General features: G+C 39.8%; 1 protein-coding gene across 1 annotated transcript in view; it reads right to left on the bottom strand.

The window, feature by feature from the left end:
- Nucleotides 1-524: 524 nt before the first annotated feature.
- LOC142585838 (uncharacterized) overlaps nt 525-25,720 on the bottom strand; it is a 71,857-nt gene continuing 46,661 nt past the window's right edge. The window contains exons 34-59 of the mRNA XM_075696873.1: nt 24,331-24,399; nt 24,135-24,260; nt 23,481-23,707; nt 23,010-23,113; nt 22,801-22,906; nt 21,459-21,596; nt 20,505-20,612; nt 19,085-19,229; nt 18,974-19,006; nt 18,855-18,887; nt 18,419-18,538; nt 17,901-18,124; nt 16,476-16,579; nt 16,276-16,384; nt 14,858-14,998; nt 13,320-13,433; nt 10,340-10,490; nt 9,482-9,508; nt 9,391-9,420; nt 8,426-8,554; nt 5,964-6,187; nt 4,332-4,541; nt 3,724-3,861; nt 1,353-1,466; nt 689-827; nt 525-630 (exon numbers count right to left, since the gene is read on the bottom strand). Coding sequence (XP_075552988.1) covers nt 611-630; nt 689-827; nt 1,353-1,466; nt 3,724-3,861; nt 4,332-4,541; nt 5,964-6,187; nt 8,426-8,554; nt 9,391-9,420; nt 9,482-9,508; nt 10,340-10,490; nt 13,320-13,433; nt 14,858-14,998; nt 16,276-16,384; nt 16,476-16,579; nt 17,901-18,124; nt 18,419-18,538; nt 18,855-18,887; nt 18,974-19,006; nt 19,085-19,229; nt 20,505-20,612; nt 21,459-21,596; nt 22,801-22,906; nt 23,010-23,113; nt 23,481-23,707; nt 24,135-24,260; nt 24,331-24,399 — 3,083 coding nt within the window. The 3' untranslated portion in view covers nt 525-610. The remainder of the gene's footprint in view (nt 631-688; nt 828-1,352; nt 1,467-3,723; nt 3,862-4,331; nt 4,542-5,963; nt 6,188-8,425; nt 8,555-9,390; nt 9,421-9,481; nt 9,509-10,339; nt 10,491-13,319; nt 13,434-14,857; nt 14,999-16,275; nt 16,385-16,475; nt 16,580-17,900; nt 18,125-18,418; nt 18,539-18,854; nt 18,888-18,973; nt 19,007-19,084; nt 19,230-20,504; nt 20,613-21,458; nt 21,597-22,800; nt 22,907-23,009; nt 23,114-23,480; nt 23,708-24,134; nt 24,261-24,330; nt 24,400-25,720) is intronic.

Raw genomic sequence — 25,720 nt, 5'->3', positions numbered from 1 at the left:
TTTTTCCAATGGGTATCCCAAAACACAGTTGGAAATTTCCAACTGGTTCGAGCAATTTTTTTTACTGGGACGCAACGCTCTCTAGAGGGCACGTAACAACTTTCAGCATATAACCGAAATTTGCTTTTTGGCCTGGTGAGGGGCACTTTAAAGGCAGAAACAGCCTTTTATTTAGCGTAGACATTCGCTGAAACTATGAACTGCCTTGTGGCTCAGTTGCTCAGCTTACTGGCAACATGTCAACTGCCCGTCCAGGTTTCTACAGAGGTGCAGTGGTTACGTAGAAGCTCGCTGCAAGACACGACTATGACTCTTTTGCCTTCCATGAGACTGGCTTGCATACATGCTGTGCTCTTTCTCATCCAACACTATGCCCCCCCCCCCCTCCAACAATCTCCATACTCATGCTCATGCAACAGTTGTAGTTGCATTTCCGTATAGTAGCACGAGGCTATAGCCACTCCAGCAACCTGTTGTCAGTGATGCACATACATACACATAAAACCAAGGCCACTATGGTGACCTACGGTGAAATGCCATCTGTTACAATGTACACTTTTATTCAGCAACAAAATCATTTATTAACTGTGGGAAAACCATTGGCCACATCTCAGTCGTTATGCCTTGAACCTGAAAGAGAAGGGTAAATGATTAGCATAAAAATAAACAGAAAGTGACTACAAATTACCAGAAGCATGCCTTAGGTTGGCCAGTGTACTAAGGCGGGGAAATGGCTGCTTTTCAGGGCATGTGCCATGTGGATCGTCATAATCTACGTTGAACACCGCTAAGCACCCCTTGGGATTCAGATGCAAGAACTGGTTGGCCTACAGAGGAACACATGAAAAGACATGTCTATTAAGGGGTAATACACGGAAAATTTAATTTCTAACTTGAAATATCAACAACTAAGAACACCATTGAACAAGAACAGATGGGTGCAATGGTTACTAAATGTGGCACACACGTCAAGAGCCCATGGCAATACTTGTAACATGAATGACCCTTACTTGCAAATTAACTGCATACACGAACTCTTTGTAATCTACAACTGCACATATGACTGTGCATATGACTACCGCAGACAGCACCCGCAAATACTGTATGGTTATTAACCCTCCAATGTGTAGCACATCAGTTTTTATTGCATTGACTGACAAGATGCTGTGCAAGACAGGGCTTTCCAGTAAATGCGTGAAATTTACTGATAGTGCCAGTGTTCATTACTAGGTGGTGCAGCTAGCAGAGAAGGATAAGTTAGAACTTAGGAGTTGCCACTTTCACCCAGCTTTTCTTTTATTTAACAAGGCTTTAATCCTATCCTACAGCACAGTACATTGTTTTACACTCACTTTCATTGCAAGCGTCCTCGGTACTTCAAATGTGCGTGTGACAGTGATATTAGAAGAGATGGCCGACAACCATTCCCAGTTTACCGTCGCTTTAGAACTTATCTTCGCACAGGCCTGAAATAAAATATTTCATTTAAATATTAGACATTTAGGTCATGACATTTATGACATTAAATGACATGCAACGGAGTAGCAGAGAATGGTCCATTATGAAAATCTGAAAGAAAACTGTCAGTCGTAGATGCAAACATTTCAGAGGATCGAGTTCTGCTATTGTGTATGGGTCAGCCATTCTGACAGTGTCATCTTGTTGTGAGGCTTCAAAGTTGACAGTCACAAGAGTATTCTTATGGAAGTCTTCAACGTATCCCAACTCTTATGCTAGCATAAGCAAAGCAATAAAGTTGGTCTCATTGTATTTCTTGAATCGTGCAGAAACTGTTCATACCTTGTTTAGCAAAAAGTGAAGAACTTCATTTCTGCAAGCTTTTCCAAAAAATTATTAGAGGGAGCTTGCATAAAATTAGAACCAAGTGAAATAAACAAGAATTGACTTTATATTCGGAATAAGCAACGTTACTCAAAGAACAAAGATTTAAATATGTTTAGTTTAAGACCAGGCTCCTTCCTTAAGCAAATATGGAAGGCGGGAGGCTAAAAATTTAGTAATGTGTCATAACCAGTGCGTTACAGTCAGTAGCTACACATATTCCCCTTACTGTCTGTGTGGGTGCCCATCACAGCAACAGATCATGTAACATGATTGTATTAAATTTAACATTTTAACAAGAATGCGATGAGCTACCCCAAGGGGCCTGATGCAATACCGCACAAGCATTGGCCAAAGCTAGTTTAAACATCAATTTTCGGTTCCCCCGTTTCTTTACTTTGTCTAGGCATGACGACATGATGACAATTTATCATTACTGCTGGGAAGCTATCACGACAAGACAATGAGCCATGGTGATAGTGCAAATATACATAGAAAGCCCCTGTACCAACTAGTAAAATCTTGTTAAATTGACCCTTGTTAATTCGGAAAATTGCACAATTCGGACTAGTCTTCCAGTGCTGACCAGCGTAAGCATCATTTAGACAAATTACTCTTTCTTTAATACTGCTACACCACGCACCTCCACCATAATGTTACACGAAGGACGAGTCAGTAAGACAAGCAACTATTTACAGGTTATATTTACAACAGCAGTTGCAGTGCTGACTGGTTAGATTTACAGCACGAGCCCAGCTTGTTCTTCCTCCTCTTTTCTCGAGTGATGGCGCCCACACGCCTCGTTCAAACAAGCAAATATCACACGCGTGTAGCAATACGGACGTATTTGGCCACACACTGGTTAATTTGAACAAATTTCGGAGCTTGGCGAGTGCGAAGTGATGCAAAAGTGTTTATCCTAGCGTCCAACCAAGACGAAGCAGCGGAGTTCGCATCACCTTAATGGGGACTCCGCCACATGGATACATAACATGAGTATAGTTGCCATCCATGACTATGGTTTCATTCGCAGTGCCTGCAGCAAACAGTCATTTTGTTTTGATTCCGTGCACACGTAGGCCACATGGCTTGAGACCTATGTGGTCGCTGTCCATGATAGTGTCGACAGCGACCACGGTTGCAGTAAGCAGTAGTTTCGCTTTGAGCCGGTGCTAGCCGGCTCCCATTCTGTGCCTGCAATGTCACACACACGGTGGAAGCTGTCGAGCAGGAAGAGCACTGGCTACGTTGCGATGAACAGACAATCTGTTGGCATCCAGCTCACTGGCGAAAAAATAATTGGGATGTGTGCCCGGTATAGTGAAAGCATGTCTCAGATGAAGACAAGCACCATGGTTGCGCTGCGACGGTAGCGCCGAAAGACGCGAGGCCTTCACCGTTGCAAGCGGTAACCAGTCACGAGATCACGATAACTGCAGCTTATGCACTGTGTTTGTGCAAAATAGAAACAGTATTCAATGATTCATTCAGTAAATAAATGCGTGTTGACGTAGTAAGCATGTTTTTTTTTATATATGCTCTCAATAGTTTGACATTTGGCTAGCTAATTTGGACATCTTTTTCGGTTCCAAGAAGTCCGAATTAACGAGGTTTTACTATAGCTGTCACTGTAGAAGGGCATCTTGCCTCGTGCAAGAGACGATACGAACATACAGGTGCTTTCTGGAGGTTGCGACTTAGGATGCATGCACATATAACAATGATGATGATGGTGATACTGATGATGATGATGATGATGACACATTAAAGCATAGAAGTACGGTACTCAAAATAAAGTCACTAGATGCTCCTCCCGACAGCTTAATTTTGGGTATAAAGCCATAGGCTATGCTGTCATCATCAGCAATGCGCATTTATCACCTGTGAATAGTCCTCCCACTCTTCACGGATGCAATGGTCTCCAACACGAGCATGTCTATTTGTTCGGAAATGGTGAACAGCCAGGTTTACAGACATACAAACCACGGCGTGGTGTCGTTCATATCGGGATATGGTTGCCTGCAAAGTGATTCATCTTCATTTAGTGCATGTAACGGACTAGTCGCTTAGTTTGCCTTGCCAAGCTACACCCCTGTCATGGTAGACATGATAATCTTGTTGAACGAAATCAGTTCATATAGAATTATTAAATACAAAACTGAAAACATTTCCTTTAAGATTTTGTATTAATATGCTGTACACAAATTTTGTAAATTAACTGGTGAAACCCAGCTTAGCATGGCAGCTTTTACAAAAAGCTTGATGATAGACAATTGGAACATGTGAGCAGCAATATTTGCAACGTCTGGTGGTTGCAGCTAGTTAGCAGTCTGAACAAACACTGCGACAAAAATTACGAGACTCGTTGTGCAACAGTAGTCTTCTCTATTGGAACAATTTATTGAATGACATATTGGCAATTAGGCATGACTAAAGTCACTGAGCCTTGCTCAAAGTACTGTGATTGAGATGATACCTTCCCTACTTACCATCTCTTCAAGGTGCCTGCTACTGAAGGGTTCAACAGAAGGAAAGTTGATTTGACAGAAGTCATTTGGCGCTGAGCGATGCATGGTAAACACTATAACATCCGAGAATCTGCTCAGCCTCTTCCATATTGTTAGATGATGCTCCTTTGCTGGAACTCCAACGACAAGGCCCAAGGCCATAGGCTTATTCTTAAATGCCCAGTATGTTCTCTGTGGTGAGGGTACGAACAAAATTAGGCAGTGTATCTATGCATGTCACAGTATTTGATGGAAGCAATGTGACTACCCAGTCAACAAGGCATAAAAACACAATATTTACTTTCTCGCTGTTTAATATTTTGCACTTTATTATTCTGCTCATGCTGTAATTAGATTTAATGTCTCTCTATCACTACATCACATGATGTCAAGAAAAGACAGATTCACTGTACAGCTCTGTATGCATTAGTGCACTTTTAAATTTTTAATGTTTTTACTTTCAATATTAATTTTTAATATTATGTACCAGCTAGTCAGGCACTGTCATGGAAAAACAGGTTAGTGTGAGAATGTGAGCTCTGTGTCACTTGAAATCAAATGCAAAATCATCCAAGCTCAAATAATGTAAACTACATACAGGTCAGCTTAAGCTTAACTAAGTCAAGTGCATTAAATAAAAAGAAAGTGTTGACAAATTCTGAGCACATATGCCCAAGGCAGGTTGCCTTCTCTCTTGCATTTGACTTGCTGAGCATGGAACTTTAGTTGCTCCAAGCACATTTTCTCCCACATGTTCTTGGCATGATGTCCTGAAGAATTTTGGTGGTCAGCCATGTAAACTCAACATTGTATCAGTGTTAGCAAATACAGTTTAGAAATTGGGATGTGACTGGAGCTAAAGAACCTGATACATCATTAACACTAAGAAAATTTGATTTTACTTAAAGGTTCTATCCATTAAGTACCCTTTTCTCTGAGTTATGTCCTTTTCTTATGCACATGTATGTAACCTGCCCACTCCTGTTTGCTTTCTGCTAACTGCTGACAAATTTAAAAGAAAGAAATGAAGATAAATGTGCACGTTTTTAAAAAACCTGCAGTTATGTGGTCTTTTCCTTTTACTAAAAATATAATACCAGTAATACCTATAGCATATTTAATGCTATTCTTGAAAAAAATATAGTAAAGGACATCTTGTATTATTCAGGTGTCAAAATTTCAAGGTAGCTCAACCTTTGTCATGATGAGTTCACTCAGAGTCGGCAGTGAAGGGGTTAATGGCGTTTACATACATATTTTTCACATGACGCTAACCTCATTTTTGTGCCCGTTTAACATTTAAACAAGGTAATTTATATGCACTGGTAATAAATAGGAACAAACAGTGTCTCACCGCTTTACCATGTGTTAAAAACAATGCCTTTGCTAACATCACAGAGCCCAACATGAGCAGGTACACATATTGCTGTATAACAAAACAGAAAATTATTTGTGAATTAAAGCTTTCATGCTGGAATTTATTTAACTTGACTCTTCTGAACAGGGTCTAATGTGCTTTCGGCAGAGGGTTTATTGATCAACAATCCTCTCTAATGTTCATGCCCTACTAAGACTGTAGCGGAGTAAACCCTGTTAAACATGCAGATGACTTGCCTTTGCAACCTCCAAGAACACCTTTGGTGGTACTAACGCTTCTGGGAACATGGCAATGCCGTGCAGCCTCTGCTGGAGGGCCCAGTGTTTTGTTGCCTTCACAAACAGGTTGGTGAAAACAGACCTTGTGGCTGCTCTTTTGAGCCACGAGAACTGGGTCATTGCAGCCAGCATCCACGTTCCAGAGTTCCTTGGAAGGCGCTTGAACTTTCTGAAAGTGGCCTCTGTAACAAGAACAAAAAAAAAGCTAAATGTGTTCATGAAAGAATTGCTTTTGAATGAACTTAAGGGAGAATACTAATGCTTGCCTATCAAGGGTTCAACAAAAATACAACTAGTCAGATTTCCCCAGATAAAAACATACCATGCCATTTGTTCACCTTCAAAGATGTGAGCACGTACAGGCTCTTGTTTACTGTAATGTGGCCAAGGAAACTACGAGTCTTGAAACATCATCCTTTGACTTAACGACTGATACTTTACTTTTTCTACTAATATGACCTCAGAAGTGTGTCTTCCCCCTTTAATGGATGGCTTTGGCATCGTCAGGAACAGCTAGCAGCATGAAAGACTACAAATACAGTAGAACCTCGTTCATTCGTTTTGGAAAAAAAATGCCAGAAGAAACATACTAACCGGGAAAACGTACAATCCAAAGTAACTAAAGAAACATAATTGACCGACTCAACTATTGCGGACATCTATGTAATGCGAAGCGTCGCGCGGATCGTTGCAGCACGAGACGCCAACGCATGTCGAGCTGGTGGTGGCCGTAGAGCCTACTCCCACAAAGTACCTACAAGGATCTAGGGCGCTTGCCGTGGTGCTTTGGGGAAAAAGTACCTAAAAACGTGGTACACACGAGTGGCACAGCGTGGCGCAGTGGTTGAGCACTGGGCTTAGGCGTAAATAGAAACACGCGGCTGGAGATGCATTTTGTGGTTTTCCTATTTCGTGGTGTTTTAAGAGGGCAACGGGAAACTGAAGTGAAATCGAGCTGCTGGGCTACGCTGGATGCGGCGTAGCCCACGTACTGAACGATGGTGCCGAAAAAGTGTGTTCTGGGAATGTGTACCAGTAAAAAATGAGCGTAACTCTAATGGGTCATTTTTTGTGTTCTCGATGCGTACGCTGGTGCCGGGAAAACACACGTAATGGGAACGTATCGACAAGGTTCTACTGTACTATACCAAACTAAATGCACATTCTATGAATGTGTGTTGTCAATAATGCAACATGCCTAGCAAGGAAAGACGACTGAAATATGTGAGCAGTAGTAACGAGAGCGTTATCTGCAAGGCATGGCTGTTGCAGCTAGTGTTGTGAAAAAATACTTCAATAAATATTACAGGATTCCTGACATTACCTATCAATAAGTTTACTGGTATCTGCCTTTGCTTATGCATATAGCATGTGTTACATGCTGCAGCTGAGTTCTTAGCATTTGCTTAGGCTCATCCCTTTTTCACTTGTAAAGCAAAATGTTCAAGCTGAGCATCAGTATGCTTGCACTTTAATTCTTTACACTGACTATTTTCATCCAGCCTCATTCACTGGCTGTACTTCCTTAGTACACTCATCTCTGCATGGTGCTCAGCACCCCTTTGCCCTTCATCAATATCGCTCTCATACCTCAGTAATTCACAAACCATATCCATCCTCAGTTATCCATTTCATAGTAGCAACAAAGCATCTCTAATTTGGCCACTTCTGAAAAAAACAATTGCACTTCATAAAACTTTAAGTACTGCAAGCTGATCTAAGTACATATATGAAGTGCTGTCTTATTACTAAGCTCATAAAACTGCAGCACAATTTCATCTTTGTAGTACTTTCGAAGCAGTAAAAGCTAAAGAGTGAGTGAGTGGACCAATTAAAGAAATAGTGATATAGAGTATACAGACCTTAGGTCCATTTTGGCCCCTCACTTTTTCCATTCCCCAGCAAGTGTTATAGTGGTGCAATTCATTCACAGAGTTTGTAAAAGAAGCACTTTTTAGAACTTAGTTACAATGATCAGATTGTAATTTCAAGTAAGTAAGCATGAGAGGTGTTTAGCATTCTTTTTTCTAATTCACATTGAATTTTGGCATGATAGCACAGACCCTGTCAATTAACTGTTTTCTAAAAACACAGAGGCAACTAGACAGGCAATCACAACTGTCTGACTTTGTGATGAGTTTTATTTGCTGGTTCTAACACTCCAAAATTATGGAAGCATGAGAGCGTTGCCCACGCTCAGTAGAAGGTGCGAGTTGTGAGAGTGCAGAAAATGCCCATATATGCTTCCCAGAATCAGCTGAGATCTTACATGCATAGCATGTAAACCTCCAGCTGAACCAGTACCACTGTGATCCTATTTGATTACTTAGTCTGGTATATAGCAACCCTGCCTAGCACTACGAAACAATCAATAAACCATGATACAAGGCTGTGGCAGTTTTCTGACGGAATCTACTTACCATTGTGGATAGCAACCCTGTCCAGGGCTAACATATACTCAACAGACTGGAACACAATGTAGTTGCACAGCTCTCCAGGGAAGCTGTCTGTTAGTTGTGCAGATTCCGAAAACACACACAGCAAAGAGGCTGCAAACAACAAATAGATAAAAGAAATTAACAGTAGTTGCGTAGGTTAGAAAATGAGAATCACAACCAAGAGAAATATCCTTACCACTATTTTTTAAGGGAGTAAAAAAAATTGCGGAATTTCTTGTGTTGCTATAATGCACTACATATCTGTGCCAGTGTGTGCAAAAGCACAGGGAGAGTAGCAACGCAAACTCTCGTTACAGGCTTGCAACAGTCCCAAGAATGCATGCTTTGGCTCAGCAGCACAAGTAGTAGCATACTGATATTACCAACTTTATTGAGTTTACCAACAAAGAATTTGTGTGCCAGTTGTGTGCCAATTTGTGTGCCAGTTGCATAAATTTTTTGTTCTCACGAGCAATAAGAAACAACCACTCAAATTACTTTCAAGAGGTTTTCAGTTAATGTAGCTTAAAACAGAAGCCTCCCAGAGCAGTGTTCAATTATATCAAATTTTATACAAACGCTAATCGTTACACATCAACACAACACTTGAGCCCGCATGCCACTAGTAATTGTTGCTTAAAAACAAATTTGGTGTTCCTTCTCATACTGCTCAGATGCAAATCGACGTCAGTTCTAGCAAGTAACCTGATTTCCTAGTCTACTTCTCTGAACACCTCATATAGGCATGCAGTGAGTAACAACAGAAACATTCTTTCTTCGCATGTTAGATGCTTCCTAACCAGTACTTTCCCACCCTGAAGATATCTAAGCTATGCACAACTACTCCCTCCATGTACTGACTTACACCTCACTTTTAAGCACCGTTCATTGTTTCAATATTAAAGCATATTATTTTCCCTAGGTGTTGCCCGGGTATTTGTACTTACAATGCTTGAATTCTGGTTCCTTTGCATGCTCTGAAATGGCAAAAATAGTCAAATATAGTTCCAGCATCTGTAGAGAGCATTGTTTCCTTACCATCCTTGTACTTTGTCGCTGTAGAAACTGAAAAAGTAAGTAGAAATTAAAGATGAAATTACTTTACTTCATTCAACCCTTTAAGGAAAAGAAACAGTATATTGTTTGTATCCATGATACAGCAATAGCTGCAAAATTTAATCAGACCTTTATGTACCCTTACATATTTTACAGTAAATGTGTGATGATAATGTGATGTCATCACATGGTATGATGAACAGTGTACAATGCTGCATGCATGAATATGTGTTCATTTTGTATTGACCGTGCAATTAACTTGTGCAAACCTTTCAACACATCCACATTTGTGCTCCAACCACAACGTTTCCATATAATATTCGTAATATAGGAACATATTTTGGGACTTCCATGAAAGACATATTTAAGATGTAATTCAGAATCTAATTATCCACTTTTGTCTGGATAACAACTTCTTATAACTTCCTCCAAGTTGCACATTTTTCCAGAACTTGCTTATTCAATATTCTTGCACTGAGTTGTCAATTTATTCATTTTTGTCCTACCATTTGCTAGGATTGTGGTTAGCTCAGCTAGTAGAGCAACTGTTCCAGAGAGGCTTTAATGCAAGGTTCCATTACATTCCCATTCCCAGATCAGACCAAATTTTTCTTGAACTGCAAAGTTTTCTTTCTAAAAGGCCTGTATGTGTTTCCTTTGTACCTTCATGCTATTTCTGAGTCAATGAAAATTTTTACTTTAGCAATCCTCTATGTAGCAGTCCAGGTTGCAGCAAGGTTAGTGAGGTTCTTGTCAACATATAAGAGCTGTGTACCTAAAGTGCTTATTCTGCTACCCTCAAAGACAACTGCCATGTCTATATAGGTGAGGTATTCTTACACAGCGAACTCTTGTTCTTGGACATAATATCCGCTATGAGGCGAACACGTGGAAAAGCTTGCTCATTTGAACAGTGGCCATCAAGGTCATCAAAATTGAACCCAAAAACAGCAACGCAGCCATCAGGGTGTGCTTGAAGAAACTTGACCACCTGTACGAAGAAAAAATCAAAGCAATATATGAATAGTGCTTTTCAAGCGATAAAAAGCGCCCTTGAAAGTAGGCTATATTAGTAAGAATGTCAACTAAAATTTAACATATTACTTATGCAAGCCTGCTGCACCACTAATGGCAAGAACTAGCATGGAAAAGCCGCTCAGGTTTTCTGTGGTCTGTCCCAAGGCCCTTTCTGCAAGCCTGAAGAAAGTTAATTCACACTCAAAACATAAATAGTACATAAATCTAGTATAGATGCTAGTAATACCGAAAACAGTACCCTCGGATAGAAACTGCAACAAAGTTGTATTATTGTTGGCAGCATAGCAGTGAATGATGTAATAATACATGCATGTTCTGCACAAAGTTGCTCCAAGGAAGAAATGCCTTCTAAAGTATAGAAGGACATGTCATGTTTTGCATAGCCTTAGAAATAAGTGATAGCTGTAATGAAGTTCAGATGTTGCCACCCTGTAGTGTACGCTTTTCGGGAGTTACCACTACAAAGTGAGGCAGCGATGCAGAAGAAACATTAGAAGTTGTAATAAGTAGTAAGGTAATGTTGCTAAACCATCTTATATTTCTTATATTTTATTTTAAACCCGCCGTGGTTGCTCAGTGGCTATGCTGTTGGGCTGCTGAGCACGAGGCCGCAGGATCGAATCTCGACCATGGCGGCTGCATTTCGATGGGGGCGAAATGCGAAAACACCCATGTAGTTAGATTTAGGTGCACGTTAAAGAACCCCAGGTGGTCGAAATTTCGGGAGTCCTCTACTACGGGGTGCCTCATAATCAGAAAGTGGTTTTGCCATGTAAAACTCTATAATTAATTATACTTTATTTTACTCATTTCTGACACCGGGCCACATCCAGTTCAGTCGCCCCATTTCTGCGCCACCCCCTATCCTTCCTTTTGCAGTGCCTGCCTGTGATTACACAACTTCTCGCCAAGCAGTTTGCACATGGGAGAGGGAGCCATGGTCGACACTGAATGCCAATGTGTCAGTGCGGTTGTAATGCGATTCAAGAAAAGAACAGTTTGCAAAACTGCCTGCTATATAAGCACGTGGCTTTGGTGCATTTTTTGCACATGTTTTCCTCGACATTTGGCTGCACTACCCATTTTATTGCATACTGAGGAGAAAAAGAGGTTTCACACTCACACCTACTCTTAAGAAGAAAGATGACCATGGTCCCGTCTAGTCACGCCTAATCTTGCTAGCATGCTATTATCACTTTGAAAGGTCTGTCTATATTAGTTATTCCATTGCCAATGCTTATATTTTTTTGGAACAAGAACTGCTACACTACCTCGCTACAAAAAGGAACACAGAGAGTTGGGCAAGTCAGGAAACAGGCAACAGCACATTCTAAGAGAAAGAGATGGTGCACTATTCAGTGGGGCCACATGAGTCACACCTAAGAGTTACATGCAGCCCGCGAGCCACGTGTTTGAGACCTCTGTGTTAATTCGAGAGCATTAAGGGTCCTGTGTCGCAGAAAATCCGGTGTGAGCGTCTGGTGCCGGGCGTCTCGTCAGTGAAAAATCCTTCTGAACCATGCATATTGAACCATAAGATGATCGATGTGGTGCAGAGGCATTACTGAACTACTAATTGAATTTCTTAAAGTGAAATGCGTCAGATAAATCTTTGTAAAGCACAACTTACACACAACCTACAGACATGGCAATGGGTTCTAATTTGAATATATGAGAAAACATAATTTTGTTACGCAGAAACTTAGACACACACCCCATTTCCAGTGTTTCTACCATTTATAGAGCGGCACAGCCTGCTCGGTTCCTTGCAACACCATCCAGATTGGCACTCACCTCCGCGCATCTGCGACAGTGCCGAGAGGAAGTGAAGGAGGAGAAAAAAGGAAGAACCTTAAGCATGCCTTGTGCATAGCGTTCACCGCCAGCATTTCCAGGTAAACATTACAGTTACATAAGCTGCAGTTGCCAGGAAGTGTGAGAAGCAGTCAGGGATTGTTGAGTGCTTTTGCGTTCCACTTTTAAAGGCAAAGCTTAAGCATCCTCCAAATTTTACAGGATTATATGAACAAAATGAAGCTCCAGATATAGAATTACTTTGACATAATTCCTGTTATAAAAATCAGATAAGTGTATGCCACTGTTCACACAGTCATGAATATGAAATTGTTGATTTGTAATAGTGGTTCACTTAACAGTGCTTTCTTTAATTCATGGTAGTTGACTGTACCATTGTTCCGTTTATGCAGCATTCTCATTTAAGCGAGTTTCGTTTATCCAGAGTCCACTGAATATAAAATTTTTTATATCTTTTGTCCTCTTGATTTTACTGATATTCTCCTATTTTTCTTGCAACTACTATTATTGTAACTTTCTCTGTTCTGCTACCCTGGACATTTTCCATGGTCATGGGACAGTTCAGATGATCCTTTTAGTACTGGAGCTTGTAATACTGACAGCAAGCTGCCTGGCATTCCTTTTCTGCTTCTTCTTTCTTTTATCTTTTTCTGAGTGATGAAGGGCACGAAAACAATACTTTTCCTGACTCCCACATCACAAACACTGGAAAATCTTCTGCATATTTGGAACATCAGTTTTAACCAGACTAAGTCATCCAAACGTTCCATAACAACAGCAACAAAGTAAAGAAAATTTACAGAGTTGAAATTACCAAAATGAAGAACCACTAAAACTTTCACTGCAAATGGACAAGCACATCAAAATTTAGACTTTTTGCTCCACATGTGTACACAAGAGCCCTGACTATATGTTATGTCATTGCAAAATCTGTTTGTCACCCCATTGGATTGTTATTTCTGCTCACCTTGTCATAAGTTGTTCGTTTGGTTTCAAAAATCATGACATAGGTTTTGTTGCTCTGAACCAAGCCCTCTAAACCTGGTTCAATGGTTTCTTCTTCGCTACCTGTTGGACAGACCTTAAAGTAAAGCAGAAAGATGCATGCAATCATTAGAACTTGTAAGCTCAACAAGTTGCAGTCAACATGCAAAATCTTATGAATGACTATGAATGTTGAAGAAAGAAATTTAGTCAGACCAACTATGTAGGAATGAACTTTTTATAGAGAATTTAAATAAATCTGTTTTGTGCATTTGTGTGCAAATTTACCTGTATTTATATCCTAAATCTCAGGTACTTCTAATGTCATTATTGAGCAATTTTTTATTATTATTACAAAACCCAGTGCGGTATTTTTCTGCATATAACCCACCACCCGAGCATAACCCACATCCCCAATTATAACTGCCCGGAAAGAATTCTTTTTTAAAAATCAGCTCTTTTAACTTGCAGAAATAACTGCATACAGGAACATTAAAATTTTCATAAGGACAATCTCCATTCGCTGATGTACGACTAAGTCATGTTGTATCTTCGGCCAGCGGCTCTGTTTCTCATCTCCTTGGCGACACTGATAATCTTCAGCTTCTGCTGTGTTCTAAAGGACTGCTGCCTTATGGAGTGCAGCAGAATCGGAGCTCTGGTTTGCCAGTGCCACATGCACTGTTTGCTAACTACTAAATGTAAAATATCGACCTGGAAAGAAGAGAACAATGGGTAGTCATGAAAGAGGGACAAAGGGGAGCTTCAACACGCAGGGGTGGGGAGAGGGTGGGGTTCCCTAGGAGAGAACGAAAAAAAAAATGGCGGGAAACCGTGCCTCAAAATGTGGCTTTTATGGCAGTGTGCACAGCACTGCCGTGAAGCCACATCGGAAGAAAAACTATGCTGTCATGAGGATGAGCTAAACGAGAATGTGGTAAAAGCGGGAGCGAACGTTTCGACAAGTGGACTTGTCTTTTACAAGGCGACATATGCAAAGCTAAATGAGAACAAGGTAAAAGCGGGAGCCAGGGCTTCGACAGGTGGACTTGTCTTTCTCATGGTCACATATACATGTCGCCTTGAAGAAGACAAGTCCACTTGTCGAAACGTTGGCTCCCGCTTTTATTTTGTAATTGTTTAGTTCATCATCTTGAATTTCCATCTCCCACCTTCCACGTGTTTTATGCTGTAGTGAAGCCACACCTCAAGGCAAAATTTGCATATAATCCGCATCCCAACGTTGCTGGTTAAATCTTATGAATTCTTAGTACGGGTTATAAGTGCAAAACTACGGTATGTATTCTTCCACTAATTCACCAGTGATTCAGTCTGCCCACTGAAGAGGCCGCCACTATGATGCTTTTCTATTCCCCTCGGGACCAAGTAGGTCGAACTATACACTGTGAATATATCATGCATGAGAAATTGATACAGTGACGATGCAACAAAAGCACGGCTTTTGTAAAAGTAGGCATTCACCATTGTAATCCAAAAGAGCGAACATGCAAAGCCTCACACCTCAGAGAGACTTCTCCATTTCTGCTCAACACAGCGGTCTCCAATGCGCACTTGTTGGTCAGATGACCGTGCCATACGGAAGCCCAACACAGCCAGGTTGACAGAAAGGCAGCTATGTGACACTGCACTGGAAATGTTTTTCTGCAAGCAGAAACATAGGGCAACAAAAATAATAAATTTCACTAATTAGATCGTGTCATAAGCCTCAGAGATAAACATCCCACCTGTGCACACAGCAGAAAATGAAGAATAATACAGGCAGTGGTTAAGCTGCTGCTAAGGCTTTTTGAAAGGTTGCCCCTACCTCCATTGCCCTATATCACTGGGTCAGGTAAGCCAGTACCGAATGCCTAGCACACCTGCCAACCTGGGAACATTAAAATTCATAAGAGTACTCATGGAAATGACAAAGGGAGGGGGAAAGGGACCATCATGCATTTTTGTTTTTGTCCAGAGCGTACACCTTTTGTGGGACACATATACACTTTATTTATGATTATTTACATTTGGATGCAGCACATAAGGAGCAGCAAGCTAGGCAAAGCAAAGACTTAGAAACAATACAGTGTTTTGCTTTTGCTGATTTAACCTGCTTCAAGAAATTGCCTGAATAAACTTGCTCGAAGAAAGTAGTCCTCTGTTTAGCACATTCATTGCCAAAACGGGTGGCACAGGTACCACTGCAATTTCTTTCTTGTATGCATTTTATTTTCTTCACTCTTGCCTTCCCCATCCTTAAATGCTTTTAAAGCATTTGCATGAGAAGAAGGTATTTTTTGTAAAGCTTTATGCAACATTTTCAAAATTATAGAATGAGCCCAAATTTGTAAACTTTATGACAAATTTGGGGCAGTTGGCAGGTATGTGCACAGTGACTGCATTCCTGCAAATATGTCACCAATAAGTAGGGCAGAGGAAAAAGCACAAACTACTATAGTAAATGCTATAATAAATGGAGTGAAAATGGGAGGTTGCAAATCTGAAACTAACTGACATAATTAATGGCACTTGACATAAAAACGAAAGGACATTGTGATGGCTTGTAATGAAGCAATAGCGCAAGGATTGGATAAGGACACAATGTTAAATGGGACACAAAGCTGAGTCCTGTCTTCACACTGTTAATTTACTGTGATAAGTCATTAACTAGCTTCACATATGCACCACTATGATGACTTGTGAAAGCATGGACTAAGAGTGGACAGATGTGCACTCCTGTTGTGCTGGACCATCGATGAGAAAGATAAAAAAAATATTTATTGCTACCTAGTTCACCATCTAGTCACATGTGATGTCTACAAGGGCTTCCAGGAGTTGCCAAGCACAGGGGTTATGACATACATGGGAGGAGCCTTAAGGATGATGCTTGGCAAGATGACAGAACGCAGGTCAAATGAACAGATGCAACAGTTACATACCATGTGCACAAAGTCCTGATACACCAGCCTCCTCATAGCTGGATAGTGTGTGCGACATACTGGCCCAGGCTTTACTTCTTGATTAACGAAGACAAGAAAGTCACAAGTGCTGCAACAAGAGTAAAGAATGCAGGGTCCATGCAACCATGTGGAAAAATCACAAAAGAATTCAATAAGAACTATCCAACCAAAATACATACCGGCCAAGTTGTTGCAAAATATGTTCCTCAACTTCGAAGGCATGAACACCAACTATTAAAATCTTATGGTCTTCCAATGAGTGTTGAAAAGCAGTCCAGATTGCCTGAGGATGAATGAAAGACCATAGCTGTTAAATTTGTCTCCATGGAACAAGTACTTATTATATGTATATGAACCAGTGACATGCACTTAGTCATTGACTAAATATAGTAAATTTATGACAAATATTGCTTGTACTTCAGGCATGATGCCCTCCTTCCACACCATTTTGAACAGTAACATAGGTGCAATGCACAATGCAGCAAAATCTAAGGTAACGTCATCTGCAGCAATGGCTAAGTAGCTTTGGTGTTCCACTCCTGAGCACCAAGTCACAGGCCCGATTCCCAGCAACTCCAGCATCACTTAAATGGGGTCGTAATGCAGGATTGCTTGTGCATTGCATTAAGTGAACATAATAGAACCCACAAGGTCAAAATTTATATGGAGCTCCCCAACTGCTTTTCTCATAGCTCCTCTATAATTCCAGAATGTTAGCACACCATAAGTTTAGATAAATTCAGATATAGTAAATAAAATCCAACAAATTTCAGTCAGAATAAAATAAATCTAGTTTGTCCAACTGTATTAGGGGAAATTAATTGATTTGCCTGAGATCGGGCCAAATCAAGGCTGCAGCTGCTTTGTGCTGCTGGCATGGGGGTTTGCTGACTGTCATGCCATCTATGGGCAACAAAACTGACCACAGTTACTTCCTTGAGTGCAATAGCTAGAAAAAAAAACTAAAAATGAGAGTTATGAATGCACTGTAAGCAAAACCAAATAAACAGAATTTCCAATCAGCACCTTTCCTTAAGTAGGCTTTGTCACTCTATATATGAACAGAGTTATGTTTCATTTCCTCACTATCTGGCAATGTATGAGTCAATTAACCTCCACAGTTTAATTCTCTGACCATGCTCAGTACATTAAGTAGAATTTTGGAACTAGTATGTTTGGGAGTTTTAGTATAACTTAAAGCTATGTCTACTGCAGTGTCGATGACAAGGGACAGCGCTAGCAAGCACAGAACAATGGTTGAAGAATGGATCCTTTCATCAAGGCCTTCCATGCATTTACGGCATTTGAATCGCTATACTAAAATGATACCCTGTATTCACTATACAGATTGTTGCCAGCAGGACGAGTACAGCTGTGGCTTTGGTTGTTTTCTTCAACCACAAAACTATTAAGGAATATATCCGAATTTACTAATTCAGTAGCAACTATTTGACTCATTATTCAAAAGTTTAATGCTTGTCACTAATGGTGCTTCTCTCAACATGAGCAGCAGCGATTCAGCAGAGTGTGATAGGCAGTTTTCTGCAGCGTGAAAATGACAGTGATGAATCTCGAAAAAACATGAAAGCATCCTTTGCACTTACATTCGAAAGTTCTGCCACTGTACTTATGTCGGTTGAAATCAGAGGAACCAAAGCCAGGCCAGCCAATTTTTTTTCACTTGCCCAACGTCTTAGCTTTATGGATAGTGGTCGCAAGAACCTCGTGTCTTCAGTGTTCAAGGCATCAATAAAATAAGGGTCAAGAGCTGCCACAGCCCGAGTATTGGTTTGCCGTGTAATAGCAAGAAAGCTTTCGAGTATTTTCCCTAAAAAACAAGGAAAGCGTAAAAAAAAAGAGAGAGAAAGAAATTGTCACATGATTTCTATTCAGTGAGTTGCTTTCAGAAAAAAAATCTTGGCAGCTTCCTTGTGGTCTATTGGTTACATACCTATAACTTAAACAACAATGTAGTACAGGTTACCATTAAATAATGACACTTGGTGTGTGAGATTAAGCGCCAACAAGTGCACCAAAAGTGCTCTCATGAAAACTGACACCACGATCGGAAGTGCCACTAGAACTGGCATGAGCAATTGTGAAAGCAAATTCATAGAAGTACCTGAAACTGGTACACCAGCTAAATCAAGATGAACAAATGCAAACACGATGTAATTGCATAATGTCATCACAGCTTTCCTCAGAGTAGGTCCAGAAGAATCGTGTATGCAGATGATACTTCCTGCAAAGAGAAAAAGATATGTAGTTCCTAGGACTCTGTTTTCAAGCTTCGTCGTAAAGCAGGCAATAAATCAGCAAATGCAGGTGCAGCTCGGCACCGTTCAAAAATATTTTAATTTCTGTAGCAAAAACACCTCTTTCCTTTTAATTATAACAGTGTAGTCTGTTTCATTTTGTGCCCCATTTCTTCCATGCCATTCGTGAAGTGCATCTGTATGATATATGCACTTTATAAATGTGCACCGGTACGACATTTGTATGCATAAACATGTACTCGCATGCACATGTATGTAACATAAAGGGATTCAAAAACTTACGTGAGGCATCATGTTCAGCTTTTCGTCTTCCCTCTGTATTCAAACCACACAAAAACTGGTTGTAAGAACTGGTTTCAGTCAACAAACACCTTTATAGCATGTTAGCATCTGTTACTTACTAATTGGGACACTTCGTCGCAGTTTATACGCTTCTGAATTTATAATAAAGAATAGCTACCATAAGTTAAAGCTCTTTCTAGTTTTAAAGAGCTGCAAAATGACAAGAGTACCTTTGGCTGTGCCCAGAAGACTCTTGATATACAGCAGCCTTGAAAAAGGTTTCCCCAGACTTGGGCAATCATGTTGTGCATCTTCCATTTCCACTTGGAAAGCAGCCACACAAAAGTTTGGCACTTCACCCAGTAGCTTTGACATCTGCATATTTTCCCCAATGACATTTAAGAAAACAAACTCTTATGCATGTTACTTCATGCTCATTCATAGAAGATGAGAAAGTTATGGCAAGACAGGTTATATCCATGTCCCAAGTGCAGTCTGAATGGTCATTGAACGGCGCTGTTGAATTACTAAAAGCCAGTTAGCACTGGATAATAATTACGGCCACATTCTAATGAGGAGACGCTCCCAGAACTGCTAACCCACTCCATTCAGTAGTGGTGGCTACACATTTTCATGAAGAAGCTTAACAATTGAAAGCTCTTATTTGATTACTATGGATTTGATGCTGGCACAACACTTCTGCAATAACATTATTACAAAAGATGTTACTGGTGCCAATTTGTAAGATGCATAATAGAAATCATATCTTTTTTTCTAACATTAGACTTTTCACAACGAATGTCGCTTCACTAAACTCCTGTTTCCCTTTTTTTTTATTGTAGCAGCACGAGTGGCAAAATTCTCTAATAGTAAGATGGGAACAGCCAATTAACAGTGAAGCATTGGTCTTTGTGTGCACCCATGAAGTGTCCATCAACCTACACAATTGTGAGCACCAATGTAATGCCTGAATATCATGTGGACTAAGCAAACTAAAGATCCTAAAGCCCTTTGCATTCATCCTAGGCCACTTCTGGTTAATCTATGCAAAAAAAAAGGGGGGGGGGAAATTAATGCATGTCAAGCCCATTAGGATAAAGTGCTAGATGACAAGTGTCTCAGAATGTGTTGGTGGTACCAGTATCTAGTCATGTAGCAGGTTCTCTATCATTGTTTTATCACAGTCAGGCAAACTTGAAATGGAAAGAATATGTGTCAAGTACAGTGCATGTGAAATATCTCCTGGAATTCATGCACACAGTCAACATATATGGATACAATGAATTAACAAAATCTGATTTTTTAATATGTGATTAACATATCTGTTGCAGCTTGTTTTTAATTACTCTGAAGGTGCAAGAAAAATGTTCAAACCAACTCTTTAATTTTAGGACAGAATCCCAGGCACAGGAAGGATATATCGAAATTAATTATTCAGAAAGCTGTAAAATAAAAATATTTGTAGATTTTGCAATGATCCACAATAGATTATCTGACATGCAGCAACACAGGCATGTAGAGTTGCTAAGTGAAAGGAGGAGTGCTTGCTGATGCAAGTACAAGAACATGATGCTCAATTGTAAGCTGTTTTAACACACCAATCAACCTTCTGTTGACAACCATGCATAAAGGTCTACAAATTACACTTACCCTGTGCTGAATGGACACTTTGCTTTCAAAGATAAGGAGATTTGTTTCGTTCTCTGTATGGGCAACTTCAAACATGCTGTCTGTTCTTTCGGTATCAATGCCACAGACCTTGAAGAGATAAATGCAGTTTCAAAAACATTATTAAGTGCTCCCATAAAAGTGCAAGCTTTCTTTATGGTACAAGAGTCACTATGGATTAGAATTCCATTCACTCTACAGGTCTAATGCTAAAAATTAAATTACGGGGTTTTACGTGCCAAAACCACTTTCTGATTATGAGGCACGCCGTAGTGGAGGACTCCGGAAATTTCGACCACCTGGGGTTCTTTAACGTGCACCTAAATCTAAGTACACGGGTGCTTTCGCATTTCGCCCCCATCGAAATGCAGCCGCCGTGGCCGGGTCTAATGCTTTGCTGACCATAGCACACATTCAATTAGAGGCAAAAATACTTAAAAACACTAGTGATGGCTGCATTAGCACTCAAGCAACCCAACAACTGTTGTCAGGGTAAATTTTAAAAGTGCTGCGCATAAAAAAGTTCCTGCAAGTACTATACCTGACCCTCAGAAAAGTTGAGTTATAACATGGTTAAATGTTATTCAATAAATTTCTTGGTGCTATTTATAGGGCTGTTACTTGTGCAATTCTTGGCTAGCTTTTATCTGCAGATGCTGCTGGCTGCCAGTTATACCTTGTGACAGCATGCATTCGTCAATTTTGCAGTCTGAATGATCAAAAAACACTATGAGAGCACATGTCAGTGAACTAGGCAACAAAGTAAGACAGTTAAGCTTCTTAGTTTCCTAACTTCTACAGTGTGTCTAATTGGCATGTTTCATGTACTTCTTCAGACAATGCTACTTTGCTGTTCTGTTTGCAATTTCCAAGCTTGGAACAGCTATACAGATAAGTGGCAGCCTATGCATACTAATACAATATACATGAACTTACTGCATTATATCGCAGCCAACTCTCAGCCTTGCACTTTTCTTTCTCTTCAGCTGCTTTTCCAATGAAGAAATCCCGAACCGCCATGTTTATAGAAATACAAGGAGATGTCATATTCCTGGATGCTTCTAAAAGTCGAACCTGAAAGAAGTTGTTGCTTTATTCACATATTTTGCAAGTCAATTAATAAGTGAACTATTATAATTTTACTTGACGGATACTGAGCAGTCAGTTTAATCATTTTCTCATTGCTGCATGCACCATCACACTTTGAAATTCAACATACATAACATTAGTTTCCAATAATAAGTATTGCAATCCTGGTCATTGGACAATTAATTCTCATCATTTACCTTGACTATGCAGTGGGCAGTCAAGTTAAATGCCATAATCTGGTCACACCAAAAAAGACTTAAGGTTTTAAACATATCACATTCCACATCCAAGATTAAAAGCTTTTTCTCATGCATTATTATTATTTTTTTCAAGCATTAACATTATACTAAACAGTTACGCTGGTATATTACAGCATCACAAATGACTAAATGCACTGTGTGTGCTAACAGATGATTCCTAGGGAAGGCTATCATTATCACAAACGAACATAATGCACTCAATCAACATGAATCTGACAAAAAACAAAAACAAACCAGAGAAGAACTATTTGCCAGAATCATTTCCATACAGTGAGGAAATCTTGGCACACATCGGTTCTTTTTCTATTGTTTAATTTGGTTTCTACCAATTGACTGCATTTAAATGCCCTGTTTATTAGTCTGCATGCATGTGTTCCACATCGTGCATGGATGCACGCACACATGCATGAAAGATGATACACTGACTAATCTAATGTTATTTCAACTGTGACTCGGAGATTATATTTTGCTGCACAACAATCGCATTCGCAGTGAATGTAATTTCTCTTCTTGCATGGATTTTAAAAAGCATCAAGTTTGCAGTGAGAGCAGATAGTTTCACCGGAAACAAGTGTGTGTGCATGCATGTATGCACGAATGCACACACGCATGCACACATACCCTTTCTACTATCCCAGTCCAGCACACTCCTTGAAATAACATATCTACAAACTACACAATTAATAATTAAAACATCACAGAATATTCCTACAATGTTACTACTCTGCTAGATGCCAAATGTACTTGTACTTCACTATAGCTGGAATATAGATTGGAGGTTGGGCTAAAGTAATCTAGTGTTAACTGATGTTTCAAGCACATGCAATTGCCTGGAACTTTCACTTTTCAAATTCTTTTCCGTTTCCCCAGTCAGGCCAGTTCCACACAGAATACATCTAAGCTCCATATCTAACAAAAACCAGTCCTACCATGTAATCGCTGTCTTCCATGGTATGCAGCCTGGATGGAGTGTCAACTTTACATGGGTGCTGAGGTCTTCTTACATGTGTCATAAGTATTAAAAAGTCACAATTACTGAAATAAAAACCGCACCAGTTATTAACATTCAACGTAATGCTGAAAAATAAATGAAGCTTACATAAAATAAAAGGAAACTCAAGAACAAAACTGCACTCACCCAGCAAGTTCATCTGATAAACTGGTTTCATGACTCTTCATGTAGTTAACACTGAGGACAAGTACGGGCCTTAGAGCATTTTTTTGAAAACGCTGCCATACTTTCTGCACAAAAAATAAAATGACATTATACATGAGTAAGCGGCCACACATTTCTTTTTTGCAAAGAACTTTGACTGAATATGCAAAGCAAGGACATAAATATATGTATAAGTAAAAAAGTCTAGACTTATGCATTAATTATTAATTTATATGTGAAAGCAATATTTATAGCCCAGAGGCAATCATGGCATGTGTGTATACTGGTATTTCTGTTCTTAAACAGTCAGCAAAAGGCATAAAATAAATAAAAATTTTCAATAACCATAATTATGGGCAGTGGAGGGGTTACTGTGAGGGAGCTAAATCTTAATTTTTGCCTTTGGCCATTGCATGCTATTGTGAATGAAAACAGCAAAGAAAAGGCGCATACCTTAGCTATATTCTTGAAGGTCTCTGCATTAGTCACAAATGTATCATAAGATAGTACAACACCATCGAGTTTGTTTTTTCGCATCCAGTTAAAAAGGGCACGGATGAAACTCTCAGCGTTGTTTTCCTTCTCAAGAGCACCCGTAGCTTTTAGGGCATTCACTTCAGCCAGAAGCGACGATGAAATCTTGCCCTTCTTCAGGGCCAGAAAGCTGTGAAAAGCTCGTGCTGGAAAGAAACAACGAAGTTGTTAGAGAGCTTTGGACAGATTAAAAATTACTTTGAACACATGGACAAGTTGCAATTCTGCACCTTCAAACAAATGTGGCAAAAGAGAAAGCAATCTATTTTTCTTTCTAGTACTTCCACACAAAAAATATGCAGTAACATTTGTAACACTCGTAACACCGTATATCTTTTACAGCAACTATAAAAGTATATGTGACTATGAATCTACAGATCATCATATTGTGTACACTATTTGAGGGTGATTTCACGTTCATTCACAAAATGAGACTTTCCAACTGATGCTGTGAAGTTAAAGCTAGCATGATGTTGACAGTGATATGCCATTCCAAATTTGCCAGCTGTCACAGGTATGTGCCTAGCTAGACATGCACCAATATAATGAACTTGCCATAGTTTGTGGGCTTACCATTTGCTGACACAAACTTATGACCTATATCTCTGTAGGCAATGCTGGAGTATACAACGTAGTTGCAGACTTCGTCCACAAGGTAGTGCAATGTATCCACCATGCTGGCCACACAGATTAGGCTGACTGAAATGTGAAGAGCATTCCATTACACTCCCAACTGAACTCAAAAAGTGCAATGCAGATGTAAGCTTACATCTTGGAGCCTTCTTGTGGACATGGTCCTCATTTGTTGAAGCAAATGGCTCCTTTGTCTCCACTTGTGCTAAGTGGAAAAAGAAAAGAAGGCAAGGCTTCAGCCTGCAGGATGCCTTCAGCTACAATACAGGGTGACATGGTATAGATTGAAGAAAGAATAAAGTCAAGTTAACTATATTTTTAGCTACAAGACAAGTTAACAACTTCCATATCATACCAAACAGAGTGAAGAGTGCAGTCTCCGGTCATTGCATGAGCACTGAGATATCTAATTGTAATGGCAACCATTCAGAGCTGTTTATGACATTGCTTTGGCGATTTGAGGCCTTTCACACTTATATTTTACGGACTGCTCCATGTTTTTTTCCTTTGTTCCTTGAAAAATGTTTTGGTGTAGTTTTACAATATGGTATACTTTAATGTATACTGTGTATTCTAGCGACGATCGAATCCAGTTGTTAAAACAGGCTATTAAAGACAAAATGATGCTAGCCAAGAACCTGACAGTAAATGGAAAAAAGAAGCGATAATTATAAAGATCGTTGAGAAACTATATTTTTAAAATTTACTTTTAAGCAAACTACTTTAACACACATTTTGCAACTGCAACAATGAAGCCAGCCAGTGCTATCCTGAGACTAGCACCTGCTTCCTTTCTTTGTTAGTATTTGTCTCCAAAACCAGTGGAAAAATACATTGGTGCATTGTATTTATATCCAGCCCTATGTAAGTAAGGCTTCATGCCAAAATTATTCATAGAGAACCAGAGCACAACTGTGATGTTTAACTGTGTTAAGCCAGAATTTCCAAGGGAGTGCCATGCAGCCCATACTCTTTTGTATTGATATGAAACGCTCTAAACCTTCTGTGAGATGTCTTCTAAAGAGGAAATAATGTCAGAAGAGTACTTAATTCAAGCAAGCATATTCAGACATGTCCATGAAGCAGATGAAATAAGGAACAGCAATGTCGCTGAAAGAATCAGTGCAATCAAAAGACAATGTGAATATGTTGCTTGTCAGTCTCTGCTGTTTCAAGTTGGTAGCTGCTTGTGTGGTGTGTCAAAAAGTATGTCATTGTTAGTAAATTGCATATGTATGCCATAAAAGATGTGTATGCTTAAGGCAAACATATTTAAAAGATAGGTGCTGCCCCTCCCCTCCCTACTTTCCCTCTCAGTGTCACATCTGCAGAATTGCAAAAGTTTTAAAGTTCACAGGTTGACAGGTGTCAACCGCTTCACAGGTGTTGACAGGTGAATTCTTTGGTGCCTTTCTGTGTAAGAAAAATCGATCGGCGACTGTACTTGCATAAATGGTCGAATTTCAATACAATGAAATTTTGATATAACGAAGCAAATTGCCGATTTTACCCCCTTCTTTATATTG

The sequence above is a fragment of the Dermacentor variabilis genome, chromosome 6, assembly GCF_050947875.1.
Source record: "Dermacentor variabilis isolate Ectoservices chromosome 6, ASM5094787v1, whole genome shotgun sequence".
NCBI lineage: Eukaryota > Metazoa > Arthropoda > Arachnida > Ixodida > Ixodidae > Dermacentor > Dermacentor variabilis.
The sequence above is the reverse complement of the archived record's forward strand: the minus strand, read 5'-3'. Positions and strand labels throughout refer to the sequence as shown.